This window comes from Sciurus carolinensis, chromosome 2 (assembly GCF_902686445.1).
Source record: "Sciurus carolinensis chromosome 2, mSciCar1.2, whole genome shotgun sequence".
Classification (NCBI taxonomy): domain Eukaryota; kingdom Metazoa; phylum Chordata; class Mammalia; order Rodentia; family Sciuridae; genus Sciurus; species Sciurus carolinensis.
Window position 1 is genome coordinate 172,026,671 of NC_062214.1, and position 18,892 is coordinate 172,045,562.

General features: G+C 40.2%; 1 protein-coding gene and 1 non-coding gene across 2 annotated transcripts; one reads left to right on the plus strand and one right to left on the minus strand.

Annotated features, from left to right (window-relative positions):
- Positions 1-8,573: 8,573 nt before the first annotated feature.
- Positions 8,574-13,462, plus strand: Acot4 (acyl-CoA thioesterase 4; the record flags this gene model as incomplete). Its single annotated transcript, XM_047539403.1, has 3 exons — positions 8,574-9,102; positions 10,076-10,278; positions 11,022-13,462. Coding segments are annotated over 3 exons (1,338 nt in total), but the record flags the coding sequence as incomplete, so codon positions are not given.
- Positions 12,090-12,163, minus strand: Trnav-cac (transfer RNA valine (anticodon CAC)). The gene has a single exon. It is a non-coding gene; the product is annotated as a tRNA-Val (tRNA).
- Positions 13,463-18,892: the final 5,430 nt, after the last annotated feature.

The window sequence follows — 18,892 nt, forward strand, 5'->3', positions numbered from 1 at the left end:
GTGAGAGTCTTTCTACATAGAACCAGCCACAAGCCCCCGAACCAATGGAGAGCCTTGATCCGCAAGCAGCCTCTGGGATCAGGGCAGGGCAGCCAGAGACCTCTTCAGGCGGCTCTGCCCACTCTGGCTGCAGGCTCTCTTCACGGGGCGATCCAAGATGGCGGCCTAGAGGGAGACTGCACCCCCAGTAGCTCCAGAACCCAGGAGTTAAGAAGGGGAGGCATTGAGAGACTCGGACTGAAATAGAGCCACAGGTTAGTCTGCCCACTGGGTAAAGCTCGGCCCGGGTGGCAGGCCCAGATAGAGGTGGCTTATTGGAGCCGGGCAGGGCAGCTAGAGTCTTCCCAAGGTAGCCTTCCACACTCCGGCAGTGGGCTCCTCCCACACGGCCAGCTGCACGGTGCAGGCCCACAGTGAGAGCATTTCCGCACAGAGCCAGTTCCAAACCGTGGAACCAGTAGGGGGCTAGGGGCAGTTTTCTTCGGATGCGCTGCTTTATCAGATTCCTCCAAGACATCAGGCTACTGAAGGCTGGGAGGTGATACACTGGAAATCTACCGGGACACTATAAGCCAATAGCGGAAAACTGCAATATCTCAGGGTCCCACTGACAGCTGACCAATATGAGAAAACAAGGGAAGAAAATGTCCCAAACAAACCTAGATACTACATCAATAAAACCCAATGACAGCACAGCAGAAGAAATGTCAGAAAGGGAGTTCAGAATGTACGTAATTAAAATGATCAGGGAAGCTAATGAGGAGATGAAAGAGCAAATGCAGGCATTGAAGGAGGAGATGAAAGAGCAAATGCAGGCATTAAATGATCGCACCAATCAACAGTTAAAAGACCAAATACGGGAAGCAAGAGATCATTTCAATAAAGAGTTAGAGATACTGAAAAAAAAACAAACTGAAATCCTTGAAATGAAGGAAACAATAAACCAAGTTAAAAACTCCATAGAAAGCATAACCAATAGGATAGAACACCTGGAAGACAGAACCTCAGACATTGAAGACAAATTATTTAATCTTGAAAGCAAAGTTGGCCAAACAGAAAAGATGGTAAGAAATCATGAACAGAATCTACAAGAATTATGGGATATCATGAAAAGGCCAAATTTAAGAATTATTGGGATTGAGGAAGGCTTAGAGAAACAAACCAAAGGAATGAACAATCTATTCAATGAAATAATAACAGAAAATTTCCCAAATCTGAAGAATGAAATGGAAAACCAAGTACAAGAGGCTTATAGAACTCCAAACATACAAAATTACAACAGACCCACACCAAGGCACATTATTATGAAAATACCTAATATACAAAATAAAGACAGAATTTTAAAGGCCGTGAGAGAAAAGAATCAAATTACATTCAGAGGGAAACCAATAAGAATATCAGCAGATTTTTCAATCCAGACCCTAAAAGCTAGAAGGGCCTGGAACAACATATACCAAGCCCTGAAAGAAAACGGATGCCAACCAAGAATCTTATACCCAGCAAAACTTACCTTCAAATTTTACGATGAAATAAGATCCTTCCATGATAAACAAAAGCTAAAGGAATTTACAAAAAGAAAGCCAGCATTACAGAACATTCTCAGCAAAATATTCCATGAGGAAGAGATGAAAAACAACGATGCAAATCAGCAACAGGAGGCGCTAGTCTAAAGGAATAGCCAAATAAAGGAGAAACCAAATCATGTCAAAAACAAATATGAGTCAATTGACTGGGAATACAAATCATATCACAATAATAACCCTGAATGTTAATGGCCTGAATTCATCAATCAAAAGACACAGACTGGCAGATTGGATTAAAAAGAAAAATCCAACAATATGCTGCCTGCAAGAGACTCATCTCATAGAAAGAGACACCCATAGACTAAAGGTGAAAGGATGGGGAAAAACATAACATGCACACCGACACAGCAAAAAAGCTGGAGTATCCATCCTCATCTCAGATAATGTGGACTTCAAGCCAAAACTAGTCAGAAGGGATAAAGAAGGACATTACATGTTGCTTAAGGTAAGCATAAATCAGCAAGACATAACAATCATAAATATCTATGCCCCGAACATTGGCTCATCCACGTACGTCAAACAAATCCTTCTCAATTCCAGAAATCAAATAGACCACAACACAATAATACTAGGTGATTTTAACACACCTCTCTCACCACTGGATAGATCGTCCAAACAAAAATTGAATAAAGAAACTATAGATCTCAACAACACAATCAGCAATTTAGACTTAACGGACATATATAGAATATACCATCCAACAAAGAACGAATACACTTTCTTCTCAGCAGCACATGGATCCTTCTCTAAAATAGACCATATTTTATGCCACAAAGCTACTGTTAGCAAATACAAGAAGATAGAGATACTACCTTGTACTCTATCAGATCATAATGGATTGAAATTAGAAATAAATGACAGAATAAAAAACAGAAACTTCTCCAATACCTGGAGACTAAATAATACACTATTATATGATGAATGGATAACAGAAGACATCAGGAGGGAAATAAAAAAATTCTTAGAAGTAAACGAGAACAAAGACACATCATATCAAAATCTCTGGGACACTATGAAAGCAGTACTTAGAGGAAGATTTATTTCATGGGGCGCATTCAAAAAAAGAAGTAGAAATCAACAAATAAACGACTTAACACTACAGCTCAAAGCGCTAGAAAAAGAAGAGCAGACCAATACCAAAAGTAGTAGAAGACAGGAAATAGTTAAAATCAGAGCCGAAATCAACGAAATCGAAACAAAAGAAACAATTGGAAAAATTAACAAAATAAATAGTTGGTTCTTTGAAAAAATAAATAAAATTGATAAACCCTTAGCCACACTAACAAAGAGAAAGAGGGAGAAAACTCAAATTACTAAAATTCGGAATGAACAAGGAAACATCACAACAGACACGAGTGAAATACAAAACATAATTAGAAGCTATTTCGAAAATCTATACTCCAACAAAACAGAAAACCTCGAAGACATCAACAAATTTCTAGAGACATATGAATTACCTAAACTGAACGAGGAGGACATACACAACTTAAATAAACCAATTTCAAGCAATGAAATAGAAGAGGTCATCAAAAGCCTACCAACAAAGAAAAGTCCAGGACCAGATGGGTTCTCAGCCGAGTTCTACAAAACCTTTAAAGAAGAGCTCATTCCAATACTCCTCAAACTATTCCATGAAATAGAAGAGGAGGGAACCCTCCCAAACTCGTTCTATGAAGCCAATATCACCCTGATACCTAAACCAGACAGAGACACATCGAGGAAAGAAAATTTCAGACCAATATCCTTAATGAACATCGACGCAAAAATTCTCAACAAAATTTTAGCAAATCGCATACAAATATATATTAAAAAGATAGTACACCATGATCAAGTGGGTTTTATCCCAGGGATACAAGGTTGGTTCAACATTCGGAAATCAATAAATGTCATTCACCATATCAACAGACTTAAAGTTAAGAATCACATGATTATTTCAATAGATGCAGAAAAAGCATTCGATAAAATACAGCATCCCTTCATGCTCAAAACATCCCTTCATGCTCAAAACACTAGAAAAAATTGGGGTAGTGGGAATATTCCTTAACATTATAAAGGCAATCTACGCTAAGCCCATGGCTAATATCATTCTAAATGGTGAAAAACTGAAAGCGTTCCCCCTAAAAACTGGAACAAGGCAGGGATGCCCTCTTTCACCGCTTCTATTCAACATCGTCCTTGAGACTCTAGCCAGAGCAATTAGACAGACCAAAGAAATTAAAGGGATACGAATAGGAAAAGAAGAACTCAAACTATCCCTGTTCGCTGATGACATGATTATATATTTAGAGGAACCTGGAAACTCCACCAGAAAACTTTTAGAACTCATAAGTGAATTCAGTAAAGTAGCAGGTTACAAGATCAATGCTCATAAATCCAATGCATTTTTATACATAAGTGATGAATCTTCAGAAAGAGAAATTAGGAAAACTACCCCATTCACAATAGCATCGAAAAAAATAAAATACTTGGGAATCAATCTCACAAAAGAGGTGAAAGACCTCTACAATGAGAACTACAGAACACTAAAGAAAGAAATTAAAGAAAACCTTAGAAGATGGAAAGATCTCCCATGTTCCTGGATAGGCAGGATTAATATTGTCAAAATGGCTATACTACCTAAAGTGCTATACAGATTCAATGCAATTCCAATTAAAATCCCAATGATGTACCTTGCAGAAATAGAGCAAGCAATTATGAAATTCATCTGGAAGAATAAAAAACCTAGAATAGCTAAAGCAATCCTCAGTAGCAAGAGCGAAGCAGGGGGTATTGCAATACCAGATCTTCAACTCTACTACAAAGCAATAGTAACAAAAACAGCATGGTATTGGTACCAAAATAGACAGGTAGATCAATGGTACAGAATAGAGGACATGGACACAAACCCAAATAAATACAATTTTCTCATACTAGACAAAGGTTCCAACAATATGCAATGGAGAAAAGATAGCCTCTTCAACAAATGGTGCTGGGAAAACTGGAAAACCATATGCAATAGAATGAAATTAAACCCCTATCTCTCACCCTACACAAAACTCAACTCAAAATGGATCAAGGACCTCGGAATCAGACCAGAGACCCTGCATCTTATAGAAGAAAAAGTAGGTCCAAATCTTCAACTTGTTGGCTTAGGATCAGACTTCCTTAACAGGACTCCCATAGCACAAGAAATAAAAGCAAGAATCAATAACTGGGATAGATTCAAACTAAAAAGCTTTCTCTCAGCAAAGGAAACTATCAGAAATGTGAAGAGAGAGCCTACAGAGTGGGAGAATATTTTTGCCAACCATACCTCAGATAGAGCGCTAATTTCCAGAATCTATAAAGAACTCAAAAAACTCTACACCAAGAATACAAATAATCCAATCAACAAATGGGCTAAGGAAATGAACAGACACTTCACAGAAGAAGATGTACAAGTAATCAACAGATATATGAAAAAATGTTCAACATCCCTAGTAATAAGGGAAATGCAAATCAAAACTACCTAAGATTTCATCTCACCCCAATTAGAATGGCGATTATCAAGAATACAAGCAACAATAGGTGTTGGCGAGGATGTGGTGAAAAAGGAACACTCATACATTGCTGGTGGGGTTGCAAATTAGTGCAGCCACTCTGGAAAGCAGTGTGGAGATTCCTCAGAAAGCTTGGAATGGAAACACCATTTGACCCAGCTATCCCACTCCTTGGCCTATACCCAAAGGACTTAAAATCAGCATACTACAGAGATACAGCCACATCAATGTTCATTGCTGCTCAATTCACCATAGCCAGATTGTGGAACCAACCTAGATGTCCTTCAGTTGATGAATGGATAAAGAAACTGTGGCATATTTATACAATGGAATATTACTCCGCAATGAAGAATGATAAAATCATGGCGTTTGTAGGCAAATGGACAAAATTGGAGAATATCATGCTAAGTGAGTTAAGCCAATCTCAAAAAACTAAAGGACGAATGATCTCGCTGATAAGCGGATGAGGACATATAATGGAGGGTGGGAGGGGTTAGCATTAGGTTTAGGGTTAGGTTTAGAGTTAGGCTAAGGAGAGCGGTAAGAATGAAGGAAAGAAGGACTGTATAGAGGGAAAAGAGGGGTGGGAGGGGTGGGGGGGAAGGGAAAAAAATAAACATCATTACCCTATGTAAACGTATGATTACACACACACACAAAAAAAAAATTCTAAAATCCCAACAGCCCTAAAAAAAAAAAAAAAAAGATTTTTACATAGAGATCAAGAGGATACTGAAAGGAAGGGAGAACAACACAATAGAAAGATGGTGGCCCTAGTGACTGAATTACAGAAGTCAACCCAAAGCAAGGCTCCCAAGAGAAAAGGAAGTTCACCTCAGCCTACTTTAACTATAGGCAGGAGGGCAACTTCAAGCAGGATTGCCCATGGAAGTCAAAGAGGCTGCCCAAACCTTGTCCTATTTGCATGGATTCAACTTTTGGCTTCTGCCTTTAATTTCACTTGACTGTTGAATGTGTGAAAGAAAACCACTTACAACTGTAATTCCTGCCTCCCTGGAGGTTTAGAAAGACTTAAGTTATATCATGTCTCTCTGGATGCACTATAAGACATGATTTCCTAATCAAGACACAGAACAATTGATTTTAAAGGCATGGGAAGAAGACTTTCAAGCCAGGTCAAAGGTTTAGTATTAATATTCTGTGACCCCTTCTTGGCCTACTAGCCTTTGTATGAGTGCCTCATTGACATTTCTAGTCTGCTTTGAAAATTCTTCCTATATGCCATTTGATGGTCCTAAATTGGGCTTTCTAAATACATCAGTATGCTCCTGGACATTCCACTGACCACAATAGAAAGAGAAGGAATTCTTCCCTATATGATCAATTAAAATTATACCCAAACCCCCAGAAAGTTAATTGCTCTTATGCTTAAAGATTCCCCCTCCCTGTAAGGCCTCCTTCCACTCTAAAAGTAACACCTCCAGTCTCTCACTAGGATAAAATCCAGTATCTCTTAACAGAATCAACTCCCCTATTGCTTGACAATTACTATTTTCCTCTCAAAAATTCTTATTAAAATTGCCTACTATTGGAGTTTTGACTAATACAATCTATATAAACAGGTTAACATCAATGCCACTTCAATTTGGGAATTGAAGTGGCTCCATTTCTTCTTAGCATTCTTCATCAGCATCATAAGCTTTCTGCCTCTCCCTTATCCTGGTGGCAACAACTACAAGGAAATCCTGTGCCCTAGACTCTCAGACCCTCAGTTCTACACGAAACCTACAGTGCGTTAAAAACAAACAAAACAAAACAAAACAAAACAGCACTGTCCATACGTTTTTAAATAGTCCTTTTATGAAACTCTTCCCATGACTCAATTTGTGTGAGCATCTTGATTCCCAACAGAATTCTGATACAATCCAAGTTGATACTGCCAGTAAGTAGATCTAACTTGAGAAAACCTTTTCCTGCACACTGTTACGGCAGTTTTTACAAGAATTACTCCATTTAATACTCCCAAAAGACCTTTTCAAGGAAATCTGCAAAAGAAATTAGGTTCAGAGACTTAATTAGGTATCTTGCTAAAGATCCCCACACTATTAAGAAACAGAGTCAGACTGGAGTCCTGGTGGTCTGACTCCATAAGCAGCAACCTGCTCTGGAAGCAGCTCCAGGTTCCAGGAGCTCTAGACGAAGGCTGGTGGGGGTCTGAGGGATAAGGGGATCAGGGCTGTGTTTCTCATGAATAACCTGAATTACTGTTACCTAGGATGCCTTCACATCCATGAGTTTTTGTATGGTATTAAAATTAAACTGGTATAAATTCAAACGAGAAGGTTAAATACGAAGGATGTTCCCTGTAATCATCATGATAACCACAAAGAAAATAGCTATAGAATATACAAAAATGGAAATGAGAAAGGCATTTAAATACTTCATGACAAAAAAAGCAACTAAACCAAACTGATAGCAATGCAGGAAATAAGGCATGATATAAGTCATACAGAAAACGAATATCAAAATGACCACATTTAAGTCCCTTCTCAAGAGTAATTAAGTGTAAATAGGTTCAATTCTCCCATCAAAAGAATAAGACAAGCTATTGTTCACCATATATGTGTGTGTGTGTGTGTGTCTGGGTTTTGTTGTTTTGTTTTGGGTTTTTGCTGTTCTGGGAATCAAAGTGGGTCTCAGGAATGCTGGATAAACCTCTATCATGAAGGTACACACCCGGCCCAAAATCTTTTTAAGTGTAAAATTGTTATGGCTTGAAAGTGTCTATCAGTGTTCATGTGTTGGAAACTTAATCCCAAATACCACAGTGTTGAAATGTGGGCCCTGTAAGAAGGATTGAATAGATTCATGCATTTACAGCAGGAATGGGTTAGTTTTCCCTGCAGCAGGCTCCTGCTAAAAATGAGTGCTTCCTTCCCACAACTATTTTTTCCCCCTTTTGCTGCTGAGGCTTGAACCCAGAGCTTGTTGTATGCCAAGTACATGCTCTACAAGCAAGCCACACCCGCAGCTCTATCTCTCTCACATCCTTCTTACATGCTCTTTTGCTGTTCTGCCATGGAATGACATGGCAAGAAGGCCCCTCTGACTTGGACTTCCAACTTTCAAAATGTTAGACATAAATCCCTATTTTTTTTTTTTTTTTTTTTTTGTAAGTTATCCGATATCAGGCATTCTGATATCGGCCTAAGAGAAAGTTATAACTTACTGAAAGGTTAAAAAAAAAAAAAAAAAAAAAAAAAAACGCTGCCAAGAAACCCACGGACTGGTTGAACTTTGTCTTGATTGCATTCACTGATCATGTCACCATCCAACAACCTGGACTCAAACGAGTGGGAGTGGAGAGGCAGAGAATGCTCCTCTGGACATGTCCACCCCTACTGCCAGAACTTCTGACGTCGGGTCGGCCCGCCCAGGGGCGACATCTTGGATCTCAGACCAGTTCTCGGCGTGGAGTCGACCGGTCTGAGCTCCAAGATACTCTCTGTGATTTCTGGGACTCAATCAGGCGCGCCACACATCATTCCCAAGGGGCCTCTTGCTTATCGGCTCAAGGTTCACCCTGGCTGCGAGACTGATCCTAGAGCCCGCGGGCGGCTGCTGCTGGGACCAGCCGGTGCGCATCGCCGTGCGCGGCCTGGTCCCGGAGCAGCCCGTCACGCTGCGCGCGTCCCTGCGCGACGAGAAGGGCGTGCTCTTCCGAGCCCACGCGCGCTACCGCGCGGACGCCGGGGGCGAGCTGGACCTGGCGCGCGCACCCGCGCTGGGCGGCAGCTTCGCCGGCCTGGAGCCCATGGGGCTGATCTGGGCCATGGAGCCTGACAAGCCGTACTGGCGCCTGCTGAAGCGGGACGTGCAGACGCCCTTCGTGGTGGAGCTGGAGGTGCTGGACGGCCACGAGCCCGACTGCGGGCGTCTGCTGGCCCGGGCGCTGCACGAGCGCCACTTCATGCGGCCTGGGGTGCGGCGGGTGCCGGTGCGCGAAGGTCGGGTGCGCGCCACGCTCTTCCTTCCACCCGGTGAGCCCAACCTGCTGCTAAGTAGGAGTTTGTAGTCTGGGCCCTCACTGGTTTCCGGTGTTGCTCTGGCTAGGTTTTGGCTACTTAGAACCTGCAGAGAAGTTGTCATTGGCCGTGATCATGGTCGACCAATTAGAGTGGAAAATTTTGACTTGTTAGACTCTTTTGCATTATCTTATTTAATCTCTATTTTATCCCAAAGGGTGAGTACTGTATTGTTTGATTGAAGAATCTGGTTCACTTTGCTATTAATCAATATCCTGCAGATCTCTCCAGGCAGCAGCAAGGCTGGTCTTAGGGAACGTGGCAAAAGTCAAGGAAGCTAGTGCTTTGTTGCCTGTATCTCATGTCCTGGGCACACTGGATCCTTCACTTCTTCATGTCCTTCTTTACCACAGATCACACTTCACATTCACTGCCTTCCTCAGGAATAGGCAGCTCCTGGTGTTTTTCTTTCTTCTCTCTACACGGACATCTGAAATAGTACACAAACCAACTCCAGTGGTTGATGCAACACAATATCCAGCTTTTATTCACATTCTTTATTATATGTGCAGTCCTTGAGCACAGCTCACTGTTGTTTTGTTTTGCTTTGTTTGTGGTGATGGAGATGGAAACCAAGGCCTCCCCAGCCAGGCAAGCACTTTATCACAGAATCACATCCCTATCCCCAAATCATGTGTTCATCCACTTAAAAAGTTCCCTTGCTGTCCCTTACAACTGATGATTCTTAGAACCCTGTGGATAACTTAACATAGAATCACATGAGGGTCAAATCACCAATGGGAAGTTACTCTATGCTTTCGATTTTTTTTTTTTTTCTCCTTCCAGAGAGCTTGTATCTCTTTTCAGTAGTGACTCAGGAATCTGTCCTCTTTCTTTGATTTATGGGAACCCACTAAATAATTTAGAAAGCTATCTGAGGAAAACAAATTTTTTAAGCTGTATAACACTTTCCTATTCCCTTCTCTAGGACCTGGTCCCTTTCCGGGGATCATTGACATCTACGGAGTTGGAGGGGGCCTGTTGGAATATCGAGCCAGCCTTCTGGCTGGCCATGACTTTGCCACATTGGCTCTAGCTTTTTATGGCTTTGAAGATCTCCCCAAGGATTGCAGCGACATACACCTGGACTACTTTGAAGAAGCTGTGTGCTATATGCTTCAACATCCCCAGGTTCTCCTCCCTCCCTTTATTTAGTCAGTCTCCCTAGAAATAGCTCCATAGGTGGTGTCTCCGGAACCAGGTGCAGTGATACAGCTCTGTCCTGTTTTCACAGAGAGTCCTTTTGGAAACTTCCTAGGCTTCAGGTGCTTATTGTTTCTGCTTTCTCTGATAAATGGGTTCAGGATGTAGAACTGACCTTACAATCCATGTGCAATTTCACTGAGCAATATTTAAATTCCTTTTGTAATACAAATTGTGCTTCTCATTAGTATCTTTGCATGCTTGTTGTTTAATTTTGGAGAATCTGATCTGAACTTGCCCACTTTTTCAGAGGTTAAGAACAACTGAACTGGACTCTGAAGTCTTACTTTGTTTCCATAAAGTTAATCATTTGCCAGTATTATTAGACAGGGTCTGATGAATGAGTTGCATTTTGGAAGAGAACTTGGTTCCACACAGTTGGATAACCAAGCCACATAAAGACTGAAATCAGACCCACTTGAATGAGCCTGAACTTGACAGGTTCCATAGCTCAGCATTTTTGAGTAGATGATTCTCTGGAACCAGTTCCTAAATTGCCAGTGAGTTTAAGATTTGTTTGCTTCATGTTTAACCAAATAGTCAATACTTGGGAAGAAACTCCCTTGTCACCTGACATTGTGGATACTTCACAGAGCTAGCAGCACTTTGAGTTGCATTTTTGTGTTGGATAAAGTCTTGACTCTTGACTCTTCTCTCTTCTTTTCTTTAAGGTAAAGGGCCCAGGCATTGGGCTTCTGGGCATTTCTCTAGGAGCTGACATTTGTCTCTCAATGGCCTCATTCTTGAAGAATGTCTCAGCCACGGTATCTATCAATGGATCTGGGAGCAGCGGAAACACAACCATACACTACAAACAGATTAGCATCCCACCACTGGGCCTTGACCTGAGGCGAATCAAGGTTACTTTCTCAGGCATTCTGGACATTGTAGATATACGGAATGATTTTGGGGTAGAGTCTGAGAACCCCAGTATGATTCCAATAGAGAGGGCGCAAGGGCCCATTCTTTTCATTGCTGGTCAGGATGACCATAACTGGAGGAGTGACTTAAATGTGCAAATGGCCTCTGAATGGTTACAGGCCCATGGAAAGAAAAAACACCAGATCATCCTTTACCCTGGGACTGGGCACTACATCGAACCTCCTTATTTCCCCTTGTGCCCAGCTTCTACGCACAACTTGTTGAACAAAGTTGTGCTCTGGGGTGGGGAGCCCAGAGCTCATTCTAAGGCCCAGGTGGATGCATGGAAGCAAATTCTATCCTTCTTCTGCCAACATCTTGGAGGCACCCACAAGAGTGTGTCCCCCAAGTTGTAATGCATCTGTCTGTTATTGAGAGGGGAGATTTGAGATCACATTCTAGTGTTTAGTGATTATGTGAATTCCCCTGGATAGCATTAAATGCCTATTTGCCATTTATGGTATATTTCATGTCATTTTATTGAATATCCTTTTTTGGCAACACAGTACTTTGCTAATGTGACACATGCATGTGGTAGAAGATTCAGATATATGCCACACAAGTGCCCCCTCTGTTAAAATTTGTTTTCTTCTAGGTTTTTTAATTTTTTAAGTCTTTTGTTAACAATTTGTAGTAGATGACTTTTGAAAATGGGAGAATTTTTCCATCACTGTGAGAAAATGGTCCAATATTACAACCATTAGTAGCAGAATAGAATCTTTACTGACAATAGCATACAGAAGGAAAACCAGCTCTTTTATTATAGAAGTAAGAGGGGAATCCTTCAGGGGAAGGATTGGGAACATCTTTTTCTTTTTTGGGGGGTGCTGGGGATTGAACCCAGGACCTTGTGCTTGTGAGGCAAGCACTCTACCAACTGAGCTATCTCCCCAGTCCCCCCTGGGAGCATCTTTCTGTAGAATAATTAAGTGTAAACTGTGTACCATGGGTAACTGGACTATGATCTCTTTTCCATCTTATTTGCAGGTTCTAGGGTTGATGTGGGAAAATTATAGTGGAATTACTTTAGAGGAATAATTCCTTACTTCCCTTTACTTCAGCATTGCAGAGTATTGTGCAAGTATATTTGAAAAGACGGTGGCTGCTGAGGCTGGGGGGTTGGTACAGACAGTAGAGTTAAAAGAACCTAGCACATAATCTGTTCCCAAAAGTCAGAATTAATTATTCAGAAGCAAACAGATAATCCTAGAGGATTTTATAGTTTAAAACACAAAAACTGAAAGTCACAGGTAATACTCTTCATTTCTTGTGTATTTTCAACCCTTCCATCAAGAAGTCAAACCCTTTGCTTATTTGTTAACATTTTATTTCTTGTTGACTAGAAACTATAAAATAAAGAGGGAAATAAAAACCTAAAGATCTGAAAAATCAAGAAACAAGCACATCTGTCTCTGAACAATAGATTGAATCTTCTATAGAAAAATGTAGAGGAAAATTTTCTTCTCTTGGGTACTGGGAATTGAACTCAGGGGGTGCTCTACCACTGAGCAATATCCCCAGTGCTTTTTATTTTTTATTTTGAGAAAGGGTCTCACTACATCGTTGAGGGGCTCTTGCTAATGTTGCTGAGGCTGGCCTTGAATTGGCTATCCTCCTGCCTCAGCCTACCAAGTCACTGGGATTTATTTTTTAAAAAAGACAATTTTCCAAAATTGATGTCCAAGATATCAAGCTTCATATTCAAAAGGTTCTGTAACCCTGTTCAGAATAAATACCAAAAAATTATCTTAAACATATCATAGTAAAACCATTTATGGCAGTTTTATGACATAGCTGTAAATTATTTGCCATTCTCCCACTAAGAGTGGGACCTATGTCCCTTCCCTTCAAATCCACACGGGCTTGTCACTGGGACAATCAGTAGAGCAGAAGTGGTGCTGTGTGCCTTCAGAGTTCACCTGGTTTGCTGGGAACAGGCCTTCACAGTCCTGAGCCACCTCTTCTGAAGTATGACTACCTTCAGGCTTCGGTGCTGTAGGGAGCCCAAGACACAGGAAAGACCAATTGCTGGGACACCTATGTCACTGACAAGTGAGGTGAGACTGAATCATGTCTGCCCAGGTGCCATATAATCCGAAATAAAACTCATATGATGCCAGATTCAGACATTTGAGTCTTCCTAGCAAATGTCTCAAACACCCTGGAGCAGAGAAGAGCTGTCCTGATCAAACCCTACCTAGAGTATGGAAATGTGAACTACATAAATGAATGTTCTTGTTTTAGATGACTTGTGTTTGGGGTTTATTTTAATCATCTGTTACGTAACAAACTATCCCAAAGCATAGTGATTTAAAACAATATCTGTTTTTCTCAAGACTTTGCTAATTGGACAGGATTTAATAGGAATGAATCACCTCTGTTCAAAGTGACATTGGTTGGGGCAGAGTGACAGGGGGTGGGAGGAATTCAGGGCAGGGAGGTTGTGCTGGCCATCAGCTGGGAATTCAGGCAGAGCTGTGGGTTAGGGGGGTTCTCTGTTTCTCTCCACTTGGGCCTTTTCACTGGTTACTGGCATTGAGTTCCAAGAGTGAGTATCCCAAGTCAGCAAGACACAATTGCATGGCCTCCCTTTGACTTGGGAGTCTTAGGAATTAGATAGCATCTCTCTTGTCTAACTCTTCAAAGGAGAGTGCCAAGGTTCTGGGAAAACATGTGGGTTGGGAAATACTACAGCCATCTTAGAATATTACAATTTGCCTTCTGGCCCCTAACCCCTTCCACATGCAATCACGCCCATCCCTCTTCTGAGGCCCCCCTATTCCCATTCTTTAGAGCACCATGCTCATGCTCCATCCTGATCCAAAAGCTCCTCATCTCTATCAGGTTCAGGTACAGATGTGGCTCCTTGGAACAGTTCCTTGGGTACCACTGAGTATCATTCTTCTCAAACCAAACACCTGTGAAATAAGTAAGTTAACCATCCCACAGAGACACATACCTAATACAATGATGGGAAAGGTATAAGACAACTCCTACTGACCTATTCAAAAATGGGGAAAATGGGAATAACAACTGTCATTGTTCCTTAGCAACTCTAAAATCCACCAAGAACAGGAGCCAACTTCCTTAGTACTTAATTTATTCTGTGTCAGTAGTTCTCTGTGGCTCTTGGTGTTACTCTTTGAACTGAAATCTTTATAATAAGAAAGCTATATTAGCAACTAAAGAGTCCATTCAACTTGTTTCCCATCTGAAAAAGGAGTTCAGAATTCTCTTTATTTTATATTCTCTCAACTTCAAATATATTTGAGATAAAAATGTTCTACCTCAGACTGCCTGTGGGGGGTAATGCAAGACAACACCCTTAAGATTTCTGGATCCTGTGAAGTCTGGTGGTACATGCCTGTAATCCTATAATTCCATCTACTCAGGAGGCTGAGAAAGGAGGATTACAAATTTGAGGCCAGCTTTAGCAACTCAGCAAGACCCCAAGCAACTTAGAGAGACCCTGTCTCAGTATAAAAAATGAAAAGGGTAGTACCCTGGGTTCAATTCCCTGTACTAAAAAAAATCTTTAAAATGATTTCCAGATCCTTACTAGACAGGGTCTGTTAGGCATATTATTTAAATATTTTCATTTCTAAGAGTCACAGATAATGTTCTTCAGTGAGGGATATCATCTTTCTGAGACTGGACCCTTAAGAAAATCTAACATATCATGTGACTATGTACCAGTTATTTCAATTCTTTATATGTATCCATTTTAATCTCATAAATTAGTGATGAACTACTGATTGGTAGGTTTGGGGGTTCTCATTCTACTTAGAATTGCTCATTAGCATTGCAATTTGCCTACATCTTCTCATTTTGGTCTCATCATACGTGAATGTGTGATGGTCTTACAGAGTGATTATCTTTTCTCATAATGTTCTCTAACATCATGTATATAATATACTTAATATAATATATAGGATATATCTTTTTTTTTTTTTTTTTTGCGGTGCTGGGAATTGAACCCAGGGCCTTGTGCTTGCAAGGCAAGCACTCTACCAACTGAGCTATATCCCCAGCCCAGGATATAATATCTTGACCACCATAATTATAATTTCAAACATCTTTTCATTTCAATCACATAAAAAGATGAAAAGTGATGACAGAGTTCATCTCTAGGAGGATCTCCTATATTATGTCATCTCTTCTGAGATCTTCATCCATCACAGAAATGTCACTCATCGTCCATAGATCTACCTCACTTTATATTGATAAAGATATGGCAAGACTTTGGTTCACTCCAAGGTGCACCATTTATAATCTACATAACAGTATCAACTTTCTACATTTTCTTCATAATCCTAGCATTCATTCTCTAGCCCTTTTCTGGACTCAAACACAATGATGAGGAGAGTCCTGCCTGGACCAGGTCCACTCTAGGATCTTGCACATGAAAATATGATTCACTGGAATGTCCACCAGTGTTCCGGCTAAACCCATCCATTGTACCATAAAAATTAGGAAGTTGATCACTAGTATAAACCAGAAAACATTTCCCTTACTGTTTTTGCTGTTAAAGAGACAGATCTTTGTCATTCTTAAAATATAAATGGTGGTACTTTGGATAACTGGTTTTATGAAATATAAATACATTTATCAGATGATGAGCAAGAATATAAACAACAAAATGAATTAAGGCCAATTTTCTGAGAATGGTAAATTGAGAGAATCTAAAAGCCACATGTCACTTACTTAAGGATATCATGTGTACAAACAGAGACATTTTGTGATCTAACACTGTAAATGGAGTTAATATTGTCTAATAATAGACAATATTAAACATCCTTCAATCAAGTGGTTTGCTAGCTTCATTCAGTATAATCCTTAGTAAAAAATAAATAAATAAATAAAAATAAAACTTACATCAGGTTCCAGGCCAAATACCTTTTCATAGGTATTTACAAGAAAAACAAATACAAGGTACAGTAATGCATGTCTGTAATCCCATGTGCTTGGGAGGCTAAGGCAAGAAGATAGCAAGTTTGAGGCCAGCCTGGGCAACTTAGCAAGACCCTATATCAAAATTAAAAATAAAAAGTGCCAGGCATTTAGTTCAGTGGTAGCGTGCCTCTGGGTTCAATTTCCAGTACCACCAAAAAACAAATAAACAAACAAACAAACAAAAATACTGTTACATAACATAAATACACCTAAATCCAAGAGTGTTCAAAACTTGATATAGGCTACATAAACTGGAATTATGAAACTGAATTCATTTCCAAAAGGCCCTCGGGCTTTATCTGTGGCACACGTGGCCAAGAAATTCATCTGCGAGTCATAGTCACTAGAAAGTTCAACAATGTAAACTAATAATGGGATTGGGCCCATCTCTCCCAGAGTAATCTTTAATTACATACATGCTTTCCAAGATTTCTTTCACAGTTGGTGGCTTTTCTATTTTATTTTTTATTTTTCTGGGTACTGGGAATTGAACTCAGAGACACCCAACCACTGAGCCACATCCCCAGCCCTATTTTGTATTTTATTTAGAGACAGGGTCCCACTTGCGTAGCACCTCACTTTTGCTCAGGCTGGCTTTGAACTCAAGATCCTCCTGCCTTAGCCTCCTGAGTTGCTGGGATTACAGGTGTGCGCCACCACACCTGGCATTTTTCTGTTTTATTAACAGCATAATTTTTTTTTAAAAAATTAATGCATTTGAGACAAATTTATTGGTACCTGCTATGTATGAGATGCCGAGAATTAAAAATTAAATGGAAAAAAAAATTAAATGGGAAGCTCTGGATCTTCAGAGATTTGAGCCCAGCTGGAAAAATTAATCTATAAATTAAGTAAATATGAGTATAAGCCATCATAAAACAAGCACATCCATGCACTACTGCAAAGAGTGTCAGATGTGGTTACTTTACTGGAGAGAGTTACACATCCTCTGGTATACAAATGTTCTATAGTTTTGATATTAAATGTCCCCAAACACCCACAGGTTAAAGGCGTGGTCCCCAGCAAGGCCATATTGGAAGATGGTACAAACTCTAAAAGGGGAAACTATGTCTATTCCCCTTTCTCTCTATCACTTCCCAGCCATGAGGTGAAAGGTCTTGCATCTCTCCCACCATGATGTTTCCCTACAGCCCCAAAACAATAGGTTCAATTCATGAACTAAAACTTCATATGTGAGACAAAATTAACCTTTTCTCTTTATAAGTTGATTATCTCAGGTATTATAGTGACAGAAAGCTGATTAGCACAGATGTGACGATTAAATCAGTTTAGGATGTAAACTATGGAGTTTAGTTAATAATAAAATACCAACAATTATAACAAATGTATCACATTAATGCAAGATGTTAATAATAGATGGAACTGTGTGTAGGGGTGTTGATGAGAGTGGCACATGGGAACTCTCTGTACCTCCCATTTAACTTGTGAGTGGGGGCGTCAGGGTAGATGCACGCTCACTAGGAAGTAAACCCAGGGCTATGCTCCATTTTCTTGTCAACTTAAAATTGCTGACAAAAGTGAAGTCTAGCCAGACCTGGTGGAGAATGCCCATGATCCCCAGCTACTCAAGAAATCGAGACAAGAGGATTTCAAGTTCAAGATCCTACCTCAAAATAAAAAATAAAAAGGGCCTGGGGTGTAGCTCAGTGGTAAAGTGCTCCTGGGTTCAATCTCCACTATAGATAGATAGATAAATAACCAACAAAAGGTTTTTAAAAATCCACAATTAAGGGCTGGGGGTATAGCTCAGCTGGTAGAGTGCTTGTCTCACAAGCACAAGGCCCTGAGTTCGATCCCCAGTACTGCAAAGAAAAAAAAAATCCATAATTAATAAGTATGGGGTAACTAGTTATTAGTTTCTCTCACCCTTTCTCTCTTTCTTTCTTAACATTGTTCATGAATTTGTAAATAGTCCTTTTATGAAACTCTTCTTTAATGACCCAGTAAGGGTCACTTGTTTCCTGCCAGAATTCTGATAAAACCCAGAACTGATATTGCCAGAGGCTAAATCTGTAAGTTGAGAAACAATAGTCTCTTTCTCTGTCTACTGATACCACAGTGTTTTTACATGTTAGCCCGTTTAATAATCCCAACAAATCTTTTCAGATGACCAAACTAGATTCAGAGTCTTCATTAGGTACCTGCTAAAGATCTCCACACAGCGTGAGACCGGGGGCCCAGTGGTCTGACTCCATAAGCATCAACCTGCTCTGGAAGCAGCTCCAGGTTCCAGGAGCTCTAGACGAAGGCTGGTGAGGGTCTGAGGGATAAGGGGATCAGGGCCGTGTCTCTCATGAATAACCTGAATTACTGTTACCTAGGATGCCTTCACATCCATGAGTTTTTGTGTGGTATTAAAATTAAACTGTTATAAATTCAAACGAGAAGGTTAAATACAAAGGATATTCCCTGTAATCATCATGATAACCACAAAGAAAATAGCTATAGAATATACAAAAATGGAAATGAGAAAGACATTTAAATACTTCATGACAAAAAAAGCAACTAAACCAAATTGATAGCAATGCAGGAAATAAGGCATGATACAAGTCATACAGAAAATGAATTCAAAATGACCACATTTAAGTTCCTTCTCAAGACTAATTAAGTGTAAATAGGTTCAATTCTCCCATCAAAAGAATAAGAC